Source organism: Anser anser (assembly GCF_964211835.1).
Source record: "Anser anser genome assembly, chromosome: 1".
Lineage (NCBI taxonomy): Eukaryota > Metazoa > Chordata > Aves > Anseriformes > Anatidae > Anser > Anser anser.
In genome coordinates, this window is record NC_139720.1 from 100,260,011 (window position 1) to 100,271,600 (window position 11,590).

At 51.4% G+C, this 11,590-nt stretch overlaps 1 protein-coding gene across 4 annotated transcripts; it reads right to left on the reverse strand.

Annotated features, from left to right (window-relative positions):
* TRIM45 (tripartite motif containing 45) lies at positions 1-8,158 on the reverse strand. 4 transcript variants are annotated; one of them, XM_083835591.1, is made up of 6 exons: positions 7,511-7,983; positions 4,647-5,380; positions 3,538-3,667; positions 1,506-1,620; positions 1,161-1,287; positions 1-320 (listed from the first exon to the last, which is right to left on the reverse strand). In XM_083835591.1, the coding sequence occupies exons 1-6, from the start codon at positions 7,855-7,857 to the stop codon at positions 172-174; spliced, it is 1,602 nt and encodes a 533-aa protein (XP_083691717.1). In that variant the 5' UTR covers positions 7,858-7,983; the 3' UTR covers positions 1-171. The 4 variants fall into 4 exon arrangements, 2 of the variants coding, with proteins under 2 accessions (XP_083691717.1, XP_083691716.1); XR_014584168.1 differs by lacking the exons at positions 1-320; positions 1,161-1,287 and adding exons at positions 1,727-1,822; positions 2,000-2,154 and having other exon boundaries at positions 7,511-8,158; XM_083835590.1 differs by lacking the exon at positions 1,161-1,287 and having other exon boundaries at positions 7,511-8,148.
* Positions 8,159-11,590: the final 3,432 nt, after the last annotated feature.

Genomic DNA, 11,590 nt, shown 5'->3' on the forward strand with positions numbered 1-11,590 from the left:
TGGAACATAAGGCACAATTTTATTTTCCCTCATCCCATTCCTCAGTTCACACCCATCACAATGTTATTTTCTGGCAACAAGGCTCTGTAGTGATCGTGGGGATCTTCGTGGCTTGTGTTCATCCAACAGCCACCAGGAAGGACCTGAGCTCCCAGGGGCTCACCTGGCTGCTCAGAGTGCCACTGTCCTGAGCAAACTCCTCTGTGAGCTGTCGTTGGGCGGCCCCAAACACTCTGAGCTCTTTGTGACTTGTCCACAGCACGACCAGTGGGGACAGCCAGGGTGACCTTTGTGCCCATGGCCACAGCCTTGGTAGCCACCTGCAAGAGAAGAGGCACCATCAGCTTGACCAAGAGGGGGTCAGAAAATCCCAGCGTGTCAGGGGCTTTCAGCAAGTGCTTCAGCCCCAGGACTTGTCTAAGAAAGGGAGGTACATGCGTGTTTAAAACCAAAATGCCAGGGTTCCATAAGAAAGGGGAATGACCAAGAGGGACTCCCCCCTTCCAGTCACTGGGGATAGCTGAAGATTTCTGTCTCCTTGCCTGCTGAGTAATGCAAGACATAGGCCTGCAGAGCCTCTTGCCAGCCGCTGGTGGCTATCGCCAGAGCTGGATATAGAGCATGCCCCCCCCAAAAAAGGAAGAGTCTTGTTCTGTACTAAACACATGCAAGACACACGGTGAAACATGCAGGTCAAGGGCACAGAAGCTGGTTGGGATTGAACAAATGAGGGAGTTGAACTCTCATCCTAATTAAGGAGTGAGCGCACAGCACTGGGCACCGTGTGGCACAGCCAGGAAGCTCCCAGCACGCCAGCGCTGGAACAGAACAGCACAGCCACAGTGGCGCTCAGCCTCACTGACAAGGGCTGACGGATGATCCTTGCCGAGAGCTGCCCTGCCCCATCTCCTGCAGGGTTGGCTCAGGCCTCTGTACACGGGGTGTGCTTCAAAGACCCTCAACATGTCCTGCAGCGTTTCTCCCTGCTGCAGTCCCATCCTACCAGCAGATATGTATACACAGGTTGTCACACGCCTGCCACCTGTGCAAGACAGGAGGTGAGCTGGAGTATCCATCCACTCACATCTATCTACCCTAGGGGGGACCAAAAGCAGCAAACCCTCCTGACGTCAGCAGCACAGGGAAAGCTGCGCACTCACCTGGCATGGTCCCCCCACAGGCGCAGCGAGCAGCTTTCTGCCCTCCACTCGAGCAAAATGTGCAGCAGTGAAACACACCTGGGTGCTTGCGGAACTTGTTTTTCACTGTCAGAGTGAATGGAGAGCCCTGCGGAGGACAAGCAAGCAGAGAGGCAGCTGCAGTGGATGCTATCAGATGTGTCTGCGTTTGCAGAAAACTGGGTGATCCTGTCGGTCACAGATCAGTAAGCTCAGTCTTAACTACCAAGCGATAGCAGCAATCCTTTGAAAGATTTTAGGCAAATACTTAGAAAGGAGAAGCATGTAAAGAAGAACCAGGGGGAAAAAAAAAAAAAAAAAAGTTACCTGTACATGTTGCCCCTTCACACAGACGCAGACGGCATATAAGCCTGGCTCCTCAGGGCTGTAGGAAACATGGTAGGTCCCATCACCGTTATCACACACAGTTGGTTTCACTGCACTACGAACAGACAAAGAGGAGTCCAAGAGGTCAGTGACTGGCAGAAAATTGCTCTACACGTGAACCACTGTTTGGCCTAGATATGTGGTCAGCTCCTCATCCTCACCCATGTTCAGCAGCCGTGGGTCTCGAGTGAGCTTGACAGGATGCATGAGCAACGCTCGAGCACTGAGCAGCTTTCACATACACCTGCTACCAGGAGCTGCAATAACCATACAAAGGAAGTCACACAAAGCTAAGCTGTGCTGCAAGGATTTGTGGCAGCCCAGAGCGCTGAAAGAGCAGAAGATGACTGACAGCACACTTGCAAACCAGATGATCCCATCTGATAAGAGCCCTCAGAAATGGGGTAAACTCAAAGCTTCAGAGAGCAGTTTACCTCCAGAAGAGCCCTTGAGGAAGACGGGACGTAAGGCAGCTTTGAATCACTTCAACCACTACCCAACTTTTCTCTTCGACTCTCTGAGGAGTTCTAGGTCCTTGCTGGTGAATTCCCCCTTTCCAAAGTGAAGCTCACTAGGTTTTAAAGGGACCCTGGTGGACAGAGTGACAGGGAAAAAGCATCATCTAGTTACTCGGGAACTGATTGCCTATTTCACAGAAAGAGCCTTCTGCAGAAAATTAGCAAGCAGCTCTGCGGAGAGGAAGGTGTTCTTCCTAATCCTCACTAATTAATCTCTCGTGCCCCGCGACATGAACATCTTTAATCTTCCAGCTTTGTAGGTTGTATTCCCCATCCCCCACCATTTCACATCAGTACAGCTGCCTACATCATTTCCTGCCATGGACTGTGTGGTGACACTTCGTGCTCTTCAGTAGCTGCTGTGCCTCTCCCCAAAGCCAGACGGCTTTCAGCAACGGATGTAGCAACTGCACAAGCACAGGACCAAGAAACTGAGTTAATGTGGCCACAGCGACCTCTACCCCACAAAGCAAAATCCACATAAACCTCATGTTTACACCTTCCTACATCATGAGCACACCTAACGAAGGTATGTTGGAACAGTATTCTTGAACAACGGTATTTCATTGACAGGCATCTGTGCACCCAGTACTGTTTCTGCATGGCTCACCAATACTTCCCCATAGCAAGGAATTTTAGCATCCTATCCCTTTTTTCATCAGGTCATCCCCTCAACACTGAATCCTGGAACAAGGTAGCCTTGTTTCTTGCTCTAGCTGCAGTGTACGTACTATAAAACAGAATAGAAGTTTTTCTTAAGAATTGAACCCCAACTGGTTCTGTTATTTGCATTAATGTCTCGCTGCTTCAAAGAAGAAGCATGGCATGGAAACAGTTACAAAATATTTTTCTAGTTGGTCATTTTCACTGTGGAAATGGGAGGTCAAGTGCAGTCTTCCCTTTTGCTAGAAAACTTCCAAGCATGTTAAGGTGCTCAACACTTGGAACTACAGGAGAAAGCATGATGAAGTCTCAACAATGATCTTTTTTTTCTCCAGAACATTAATTTAAGCACTTCCATCAACTGCCAGAGGTTCCTGGGCTTAGTGGCCTGTCTGTCTGACTCAGGGTGGTCATTCTGGTGTTGTTTTACACTCGTTAGGTTTTAACAAAACAGGAGCCCTAGGTGTCTGGTGGGGTGGAGGGGGGGAAGCAGCTGTTGCTCAGTCTGACAATGTGCAATACCCACTGTGAACTGAATCCTTTCAGTCCCAAACTGCTGAAAGACTTGATACAAGGGTGAGCCAACACTGTCAAACTCCACACGGCAGTAAATGATTGCTAGGAAGCACTGCTTTACTGGTGGGAAGAACCATCGTGCCTTTTCCCCCTACAGATCGCGACCCAGATGCTGAAGCATTTCCTCCCACCTGCCCAAACAAGGAGGGAGCCAGGGTAAGGGAGACAGAAAAGCAAACCCAGTGTCTGGGGAGTTTTTTGCTGAAAATACCCACCAGTCCTTCTTGTCCTTGTGGGTGATGGTCACCCTCACGGACTCTCCTCCTCTCCCCATCTGCTCTCCCGTGGTGTCATTGCAGAGCAGGGTAAAGCCAGTCAGCTCATTCTGACGGGCGATGCAGAGATCTGTAAGGCAGAGAAACAGGACAAGGAAGGATTCAGAAGAGCCACAATTGCCATCTCCTACCCACTTGGTAGCATTTCACTCATATCTGAGCACAGCCAGGACTCTGCTGCTGGCTATACAGCTCCCTCCACCCACAGGAAAAAGTAAAAGCACCACTGGGGACCAGGAGAGTGCAGAGCGCTGTAGGTACTGGGAGGTGCTGGGCAGGCTTAGCCTGGAGGACTGCGTGGACCAGGGTGGTCATGGCCCAGCTGGAGACTTCCCACCTCAAGGTGCACTGTGCAACCTGGAGGGAGTAGGAAGAGCCCCACTGTGCAGCGTGGAGCCCTGGAAACCTCACTGCTTACACTTTGACATGCAAACGACCAATGGAGCCCTGTGTCTGTCTTACCTGCCCTTCGCAGGCCAGAGGTGGCTGTGCTCTGAGGGCTGGTCTGACCATCATCTATTTGCTTGCCCGGACATTATCTATTTGCTGGCCCTACTCCAAGTCCTTAGTAAGCACACCTCTGCGAAACCATCTATGTCGCAGGCAATCTCCGAAGCTGTGAGGGGAATCAACGTGTTTGCTCAGCCACAGAGAGGATTTGCCAGGACCCATACTGCAAAACAGCTGGGGGCCCTGGCAGAGCATCACGTCCTGCCATTGCAGGCAGCGTTCCCATCCCCTGAGTAAGCCGTGGTCCTTGGCCTAGGGGTTTCCTCACGCCTCGCCTGACGGTCAGTGATGCTGCAGAGAGCGGCTGCAGTGTGCTCTGTTACATCTGGCCGGGGATGGCTCTTGGGCTCCCTGCTCAGCACAGCTCCTGTGGGATCTCATCCCCAGCAGCTGCAACCTCTAGCAGGGCTCCAGCCTGCTGCATCCCTCTGCCCCCCTGGCCTGCAGGGAGCCACCAGTGCCTTAAGCTGCACGCTGCGTGGGTACAGGGGACGGAGAGGTGGCTTTAGGGAGCACTAAGTGGTACGGCACCCCATTACCTTCCCCATGCAGGGTACATTTGGCTGGATCAACCACTTTATTGAGAATGCTCCCAAAAACCTCATAGCCACAACACTGCCCTGCCCTCTCCTGGGGAGAGAACTGGATGTTGTCGTCCACGCTGGGGCGGGTGCTGTAAGCAACGCTGTTCAGCTTTGCCAGCCGGCTCGCCACCACCCCTTTGGTGATGAGGATCTCCAGGTCCGAGCCGCTCGTCAGCAAGCGCTCCGTGAACTCCACGCCCGTCCTCATGTCCAGCAGCAGCTGCTGCAGCTGGGCCTTCTGCAACTGCAGCAGGTTTTCCTTCTGCACCTTCAAGTCCTCCAGCTGCTTCAGCAACCGGTCCCGGTGCTCTTCAATTGCTTTCACGTACCCGCTGGCAAACAGACAGATCTCTGTGGCCACGGCCTCTGCACGAACGCGGACGGCGCTGCCCATGCCATCGATCTGGCTCAGCACGTCTTCTAGGGTGCTCACACGCTGCTGGGTGCTTTCCAGCAGCATCCGCAGGGAGTCCCCGTGCCTGTGGACAACGTTGCTGGCCAAGTCATAGGGGTGCTGCCGGTGCCTGTCTACGACACAGTCCCGGCACACGGGCTGGTCACACTGCTCGCAGAACAGCCGTAGCTCCTCCGATGGATGGGACGGGCAGAAGAGAGGCCTCCCAGCCTGGCTGCAATCCTTGCTGCTCTCCAGCTCTGTCACAGCATGAGAAGCAGTCTTCTTCTGTCTCCTAGAAGGGAGCAACCACAAATTTATGCACATTGGACATGCACTGCAAGCACCCAAGACCCCTCGTGAACGCCAGTCTGTACAGACTGTGCGCAGCTCCCTGCTGTATCCCCTGAAATTCACTCTGCACGAAGGACCTGTGGTCTCCTGAGGACAAGGCTCCACACAAAAGAGGACAGCACTTGCAAACATCTCATTAGAGGCTGCTCCCAGGCTCCCTGTATGCTGTCTGCACAATTTTCAGACACAAGAACCGTGCGCCCCACCATTGCCACACACAGACCAGGGAGCGGGCTGTCAGGCTGCTCCTGACAGCAGCCCCTACACGGAGCCTGACAGAAGTGGGGTAGCTGCAATTACCCCCAGAGCCCGCTGTGACAGACAGCAGGAGGGTGGTGTGCACAGTGAAGCAAGGGCTGGTGGAACGTCTTGAAACAGAATTGCTCACCCACAGTCACTTCTGCAGAAGGAACAGGCAGTGTCAGGCTCCTTAGCTGTCAGCCCAATGATTTCCACCAGTTTTAAATCTGCTGAGGCAAATGAGCTCTAATAACCCTTAGGGGAAAATCTAGTTCAGGGGACAGACGGACAACAGTCTGTGGTAAAACACTGATTATTATGAAAGTCAAACCCCATTTCCTTTAGCTGCCAGGTTAGACCCCACTCAGAGGAGACCAAGGATTGGATACAAAGAGCCTGTTGTACCCAGCCATCCACTGTGTGACAGAGCTGCACGGGAGTATTTTCATTTTGTGCTATTTTGGATGCTGTCAGCTAGTTACCAACCAGAATGTAAAAGCTGTCCCTCCTTCCTTGTCTCCTACACTAATGGCTACATGTGCAAAAGCTGACTTTTGGCAGTTGCAGAGGGAGCTCTGAGCCATAGGCAGAGAAATACTCCGAGGACCAAGCTCTAGAGTTGTTCTGGCAACACAAAGCAAACTAATCACAGAGCAGGATGTGGTCTATTTTGCTTTTGCTTCCCAGTAATTTCCCTTGGGTCCAGCACATTTTCAATGCCTTCTACCATGGTTTGCTAAACGTCCTTCACATTTACACTTTCCTGACTTCAACCTAAGACATCTCTCACTTATTCCAAAAGACACAACAGTGGCACTCAGACACTTAGAAATCTTCCCTGCACACCAAGAAATCGTTTCAAAATTGTTTTCCTTGGCCCCTGTTCTGTTACACCATGAGGAAAAGGCAGGTGCAAGCCTGCAGATGTTAATAGGGTGAAGAAATGATACCAGTTAATATGGCAGGAAGTGCACCATTGGGACAAATTTTCTGCTGCTTTATACCTTGTACAGCTATTTCTGTCAATGCAGCAGCAGGCTGCTAATCAAGGTCTCAGTTTATCACTCTTCAGCAGCTTGCAGGGGCTGTAGGGCATTAGCTAATCGGAATGGTATGCTGAAAATTAGAGCCCCACAGAAAGGTAAGTAAGAGTCTAAGCCATTTCACCACAGGCACCAATATCGGCAGGGGGAAGGGCAGTGAGGAATACGCCTCAGTTCCTTCTGGGAAAAGAATTTGCTATTAAATGGAAAGGAGCAGTGAATGAAGAGGGAAAAGGCTGAGCTGATTAATTCAGGCTAAGAGACACCCTGGCTGGTGTCAGTGGGTGTTTTCCTGATCTGGCCTGTGACCTCCTTGCTTCAGAAGGCCATTCAGACTTCCTGACACTTTTCTTCCGAGGCACTGTCTTTCCTCTGCCCTGCTCACAGACCACTGCAGCCTCCTCCTCTCCAGCTCCTAGCCCTACTGCAGTCACCTCTTCTTCCTGCCCTGCTGACAAGACCCTCGCTGAGGTAAAATTCTTCTGCAGGCATTTCTTCAGCTTTCTGGAGGTGAAGAGCGGCAGGCCACCGACAACCCCACCACAGCTTAACCTCCCATCCTTCTCCTGGAGAAGCTTCTCCTTCTCCGAAGCATCCCATCCCAACACGCAAAGCTCTTGCCCTACCAGCACCCACTCACATGGGAGCGGCCAACCCCCGTGCCCAGTGCCGCTAAATCAGAAAGCGACCAGGGAGGAGGGCAGCCTGGTCTGGGGCCCGCCGGTGCCCGTGCGGGCACGGACCGAGGGGAGGAAGGCGCCCTGCCCGCCGCCCTGCCGCCCGCTCACCTGTGGGCCTGGCGGCAGAAGGGGCAGAGGGCGGCCCCGCACGTCTGGCAGCGCCCCACGGCCGCCCCCTCGGCGCACAGGTCGCAGCCCAGCCGGCCGCGGCCCAGCGCCACGTAGTCGGGGGGGAGCTGCCCGACGCCGCCCGGCGGCAGCGACACCTCGGCGTCGCACAGCGGGCACAGCACGGTGATGGCGGCGGCGGCGGCGGCGGCGGTGCCCGCCCGTGCCGGCTCCCCCAGCGTCCCGAGCCGCCGCAGGCAGGGCGCGCACAGCGAGTGCAGGCACGGCAGCAGCCGCGGCGCCGCGCAGGGCTCCGCGCAGGCCGGGCAGCGCCAGGCGGACGACATCCCTCCGCCCCGCTCCGCCGGGCATGCCGCTAACGGCCGCTAACGGCACCTAACGGCCGCTAACGGCACCTAACGGCCGCTAGCGGCCCGCCCCGGCTCCCCTCACGGCCCGCCCCGGCTCCCCTCACGGCCACCCGCCGCCCTGCCCCCGGCGCCGGGCTCTCGCGCCCGCCCCCAGCCGTTGCTACGGGCGACGGCGGTTGGGGGCGGCTGACCCGGGCCGACAGCAAAAGGCGGTCACTTTTATTTATTTATTTATTTATTTACTTATTTGTTTATTTAGTGGTTGTCCTTTGACCTTTCTTTGTGATAAAGCAAGCGGGTTCGACGCGTGCTCGCCACAGGGGCGTTTTCTCAGGACTTCCCAAACTCACCCGTTTTCATCTTCTCTCGTAACAGCGCGGTCTCCGGAACAAAACGCCGTGTTCTCACACAGATCTCACCCGAACTGCAAAATCTACTGTGTGATCACTTCCCCCTCTGTCCCGCTCCTCTTTGGTGAGGTGCCAGAGAGCCGGTTTTGCTGCTTGGACACCTACTGTCCTTTCCGAGGCAGCGGTCTGGCAGCAGCCCCGCTCCCCACCACGGGCAGATGTTTCCAGTTCTTCCATTTCCATATTTCGAGGTTTAACACCTGAGCGAGACTGCTCCACAGAACTGCTGCAGGCCACCTTGGACCAGCCTTCGCAGTCGATCTTCAAAACAGAGCCTTTGCCCATCTGCGAGATGTGTTCAGTCAGGTGTTGGGTTTTCCTCCTGAATGTTCACAAAACCAGTGAACGGCCCTGTGCAATCTGAACAGAAGTAGTGTCACCCAGCCCAGGTTCCTGGGCTGCCTTGGAGATCATCTGATAACTGTGTTGACTCATTTCACCTGGGAGTTAAGACTATTGTAGAAGATTGGCTTTGAAATCAGATAACATTAAAGATGCTTAGACTTAGATGGTATCTACAGAATTACTTTTATCCGTCTAACTTGTAAGCTCCTCAAAGAATGAAGACAGGTTTGTTTAAAGCAGAAAAGCCGTGTTGGCTAACAGCGATGATACTGGCATTCAGCCTTTCATGACTGGACTTTACACCAGCTTTCCCATTAGTTAGCCTAGGAATCACAGAACCATTAAGGTTGGAAAAGACCTCCAAGATCATCTGGTCCAACCACCCCCCTACCACCAGTATCACCCAATAAACCGTGTCCCTATCTGTCCCATCCTGCTGGCCCTTTTGAATACCAACATGAAACAAATGACATTTGACATTCTGGATTTTAAGTTTCCTAAATTGTGTTAAAAATCAACAAGCAAGGGAGATCTTCAGTCAGTTTTTTTTAGGACTGCTGAGAGCAGATTATCTAAACGGAGCAATGTGTAAATACTTAATCGGTAGCAGTGTTAACAACACTCTTCGACTCATAATGGCTTGACAAAGGCATTGTCTTCTTCGTACAATACACTCAAATCTTCCTGTGTCTTTTATGAGATCAAGGCTAGGTCACGGTCAAGTGCTTAAAACCTTGAAGCTGATCAAAAAAAGAAAGGTGTTTAGCGGCCTCCATGAACTGTTAACAAGTGAAGTGGTTGCTGTGGGGGTTAGAGAGGATAAAAGTTGCAGTCATTGTGAGACGAGATGACTTGATAATGATGTTAGATGTTGTGGCAGAGGGGAAAGACTGGTTCTTTCAGCCACTCTGGCGGAAGGAATAGCAAATGATGCTGTAAGTGTGGGTGTGGGAAGAAAATGGGAGAATTATAACACAGCTCTTGCGCAAAAAAGGTGAGCTATCTAGAGAAAGGCAGCATCTTCCATCGCTGCAGAGAGAAGGTGAAATGAGCCAAAGCTGGCAACTGCAGAGGAAAACCGAGGTTCCAGCTCAGCTGATTTGATCCAATCATGTCGCCTGAGGCCGATCAGGCTGGAGGACAGGACAGATCTCTGCTAATTCACGTATCCAAGAGTTGTCAGCACACATCTGCAGCAACCTCCCTGTGACTGGAGGAAGTGACAGTGAAACAGGCGAGAGAGAACAGTCACGAAAGCCTCCTGAAACTCTCAGAGAAAGAAGAGAGGAGAAGCAGAACTGCCAACAGAAGTGCTAACCCAGTGGCCTGGGAAACTGAAGCAGCATTAGTACAAACTCCAGCGGTGCTTTGGTTTCGGTTATTTTTCCTCACAATGTTGCTTTCTTGGCTATTGCCAGTCAGTGGAGGAAGCCCCTATGCCACAAAGACCTAAGTTGTGGTAGGCAACGCAAGGGACATGTATGCTCGTGCCCTGTGAATACCTCCAAGAAACATATTGGGCTGCAAAGCATTACAAGAATCGGTCAGTTACGCCCTCTCCCATCTTGGATTGCTCAGAGTTTGCTTTGTAGCCAGACAAAAGGTAAGGGTAAAAAGAGAACACGTTAACTTATAAACATTGACGGGCAACAGAGGACGATAGTTACAAAAACAAAACAATGCAAATGTGTCATTACAATTACACTAAATTGTAATGACTTCCTTTTGCCACATTTCACAAGAGCTGATGGATAGGTAATTACCCCCATCATTTGACCCAAGATTTACTTGAAACAGAATCCTCTTCATACTGTCTTTTTTCCTGCTCCTATTGTTAAGTGACTATCAGAGCCACTCAGTACACTTGCTCTGGGTGACCTGTTCTTTGCCTATTGCACTTTCCTTGGAGCTCCTTCTTTTTCCTGTTTGTCTGCTGCTTGTTTCCTAACACTAAGCACTGAATCATCATGCAGAGACATGGAAGATTAGATGGTTTCCTCCCCCCTTCCTCTCTTTTGTCTAATATTTCCATTGTACTTGCTAATTAGCCCATTTTAGGAGAGCTTTATGCTGTTTTCCTGTTAATATTTTTTTCTGAAGAAAAATTGGTAACACTTTGTACACCATATACCAAAAAATCATAAAAGCCCAATTGCCTTCCTAGAATCTTTGTGAGTAGTGTGTGCACAAAGCAATGTTAAATGTGGAATGGGATGCCTCATGCTTCCCTATTCCTACATACTCTTTTACTTTTAGGGAGCTCTTTCTGAATATCTTGCTATGAGGGGGGAAAAAAAAAGTCATTAGTGAACAGGAGCAAGGAGCAGGGCTTGCAGAAATGTCAAAGATGACTGATAATAATAAAAAAGAACCTCTGAAAGTTGCTCAGAAAGAGATCTTATTGACATAAATTGGAGAAGCTGTTGAAATGCCAAGGCCTAGGTTAATGTCAGTGAAAGGAGGGAGGAAAGCAGCTTATCTGGGGAGTTTACAAGAAAAGAGAAGTGGAACAGACCATTGGCTGCTTTCCAGTTGATCAGCAGCTCCAGCTCCACTGTGGGTTTGTCAGCCCTGAGAGCTGCTGTGGTTCAGAGGCTTCTCTGAACATGCCAACCAGCCACACTGGTCTTCTGGGAATACTCGAGGCACCATTGCTTGTTTCCATGCAAACTGTTTTTTGTTGTCTATTCCCTAGCCACACAGCTAACAACTCTTCCTGTTTATATCAACCTCACCTGGAATATCCAAATCCCCAGTTCAACAAGGAATCCAAATTGTCTTCCAATAGGCTCCTGAGGAGTCTGTTTCTATCAGTCTGTTTACAGAGGCTGACTTAAGCTCATCCAAGCCTGTCCCTCAGCACAGGGTGTGAGGCAAATTTAGATCTGGTGGCAGGCACGGTTGGGTATAAAGTATAATATAAAGGTCTTTAGTGTGCCTTCTATGAATGACAC

Coding starts and splice junctions, on each gene's coding strand:
- TRIM45 (XM_083835590.1), bottom strand. CDS start 7,857: ATGTCGTCCGCCTGGCGCTGCCCGGCCTGCGCGGAGCCCTGCGCGGCG. Junction 3,668..4,646: donor ATGTACCCTGCATGGGGAAG/GTAATGGGGTGC, acceptor TCTGCCTTACAG/ATCTCTGCATCGCCCGTCAG. Junction 1,621..3,537: donor CACAAGGACAAGAAGGACTG/GTGGGTATTTTC, acceptor GTCTGTTCGTAG/TGCAGTGAAACCAACTGTGT.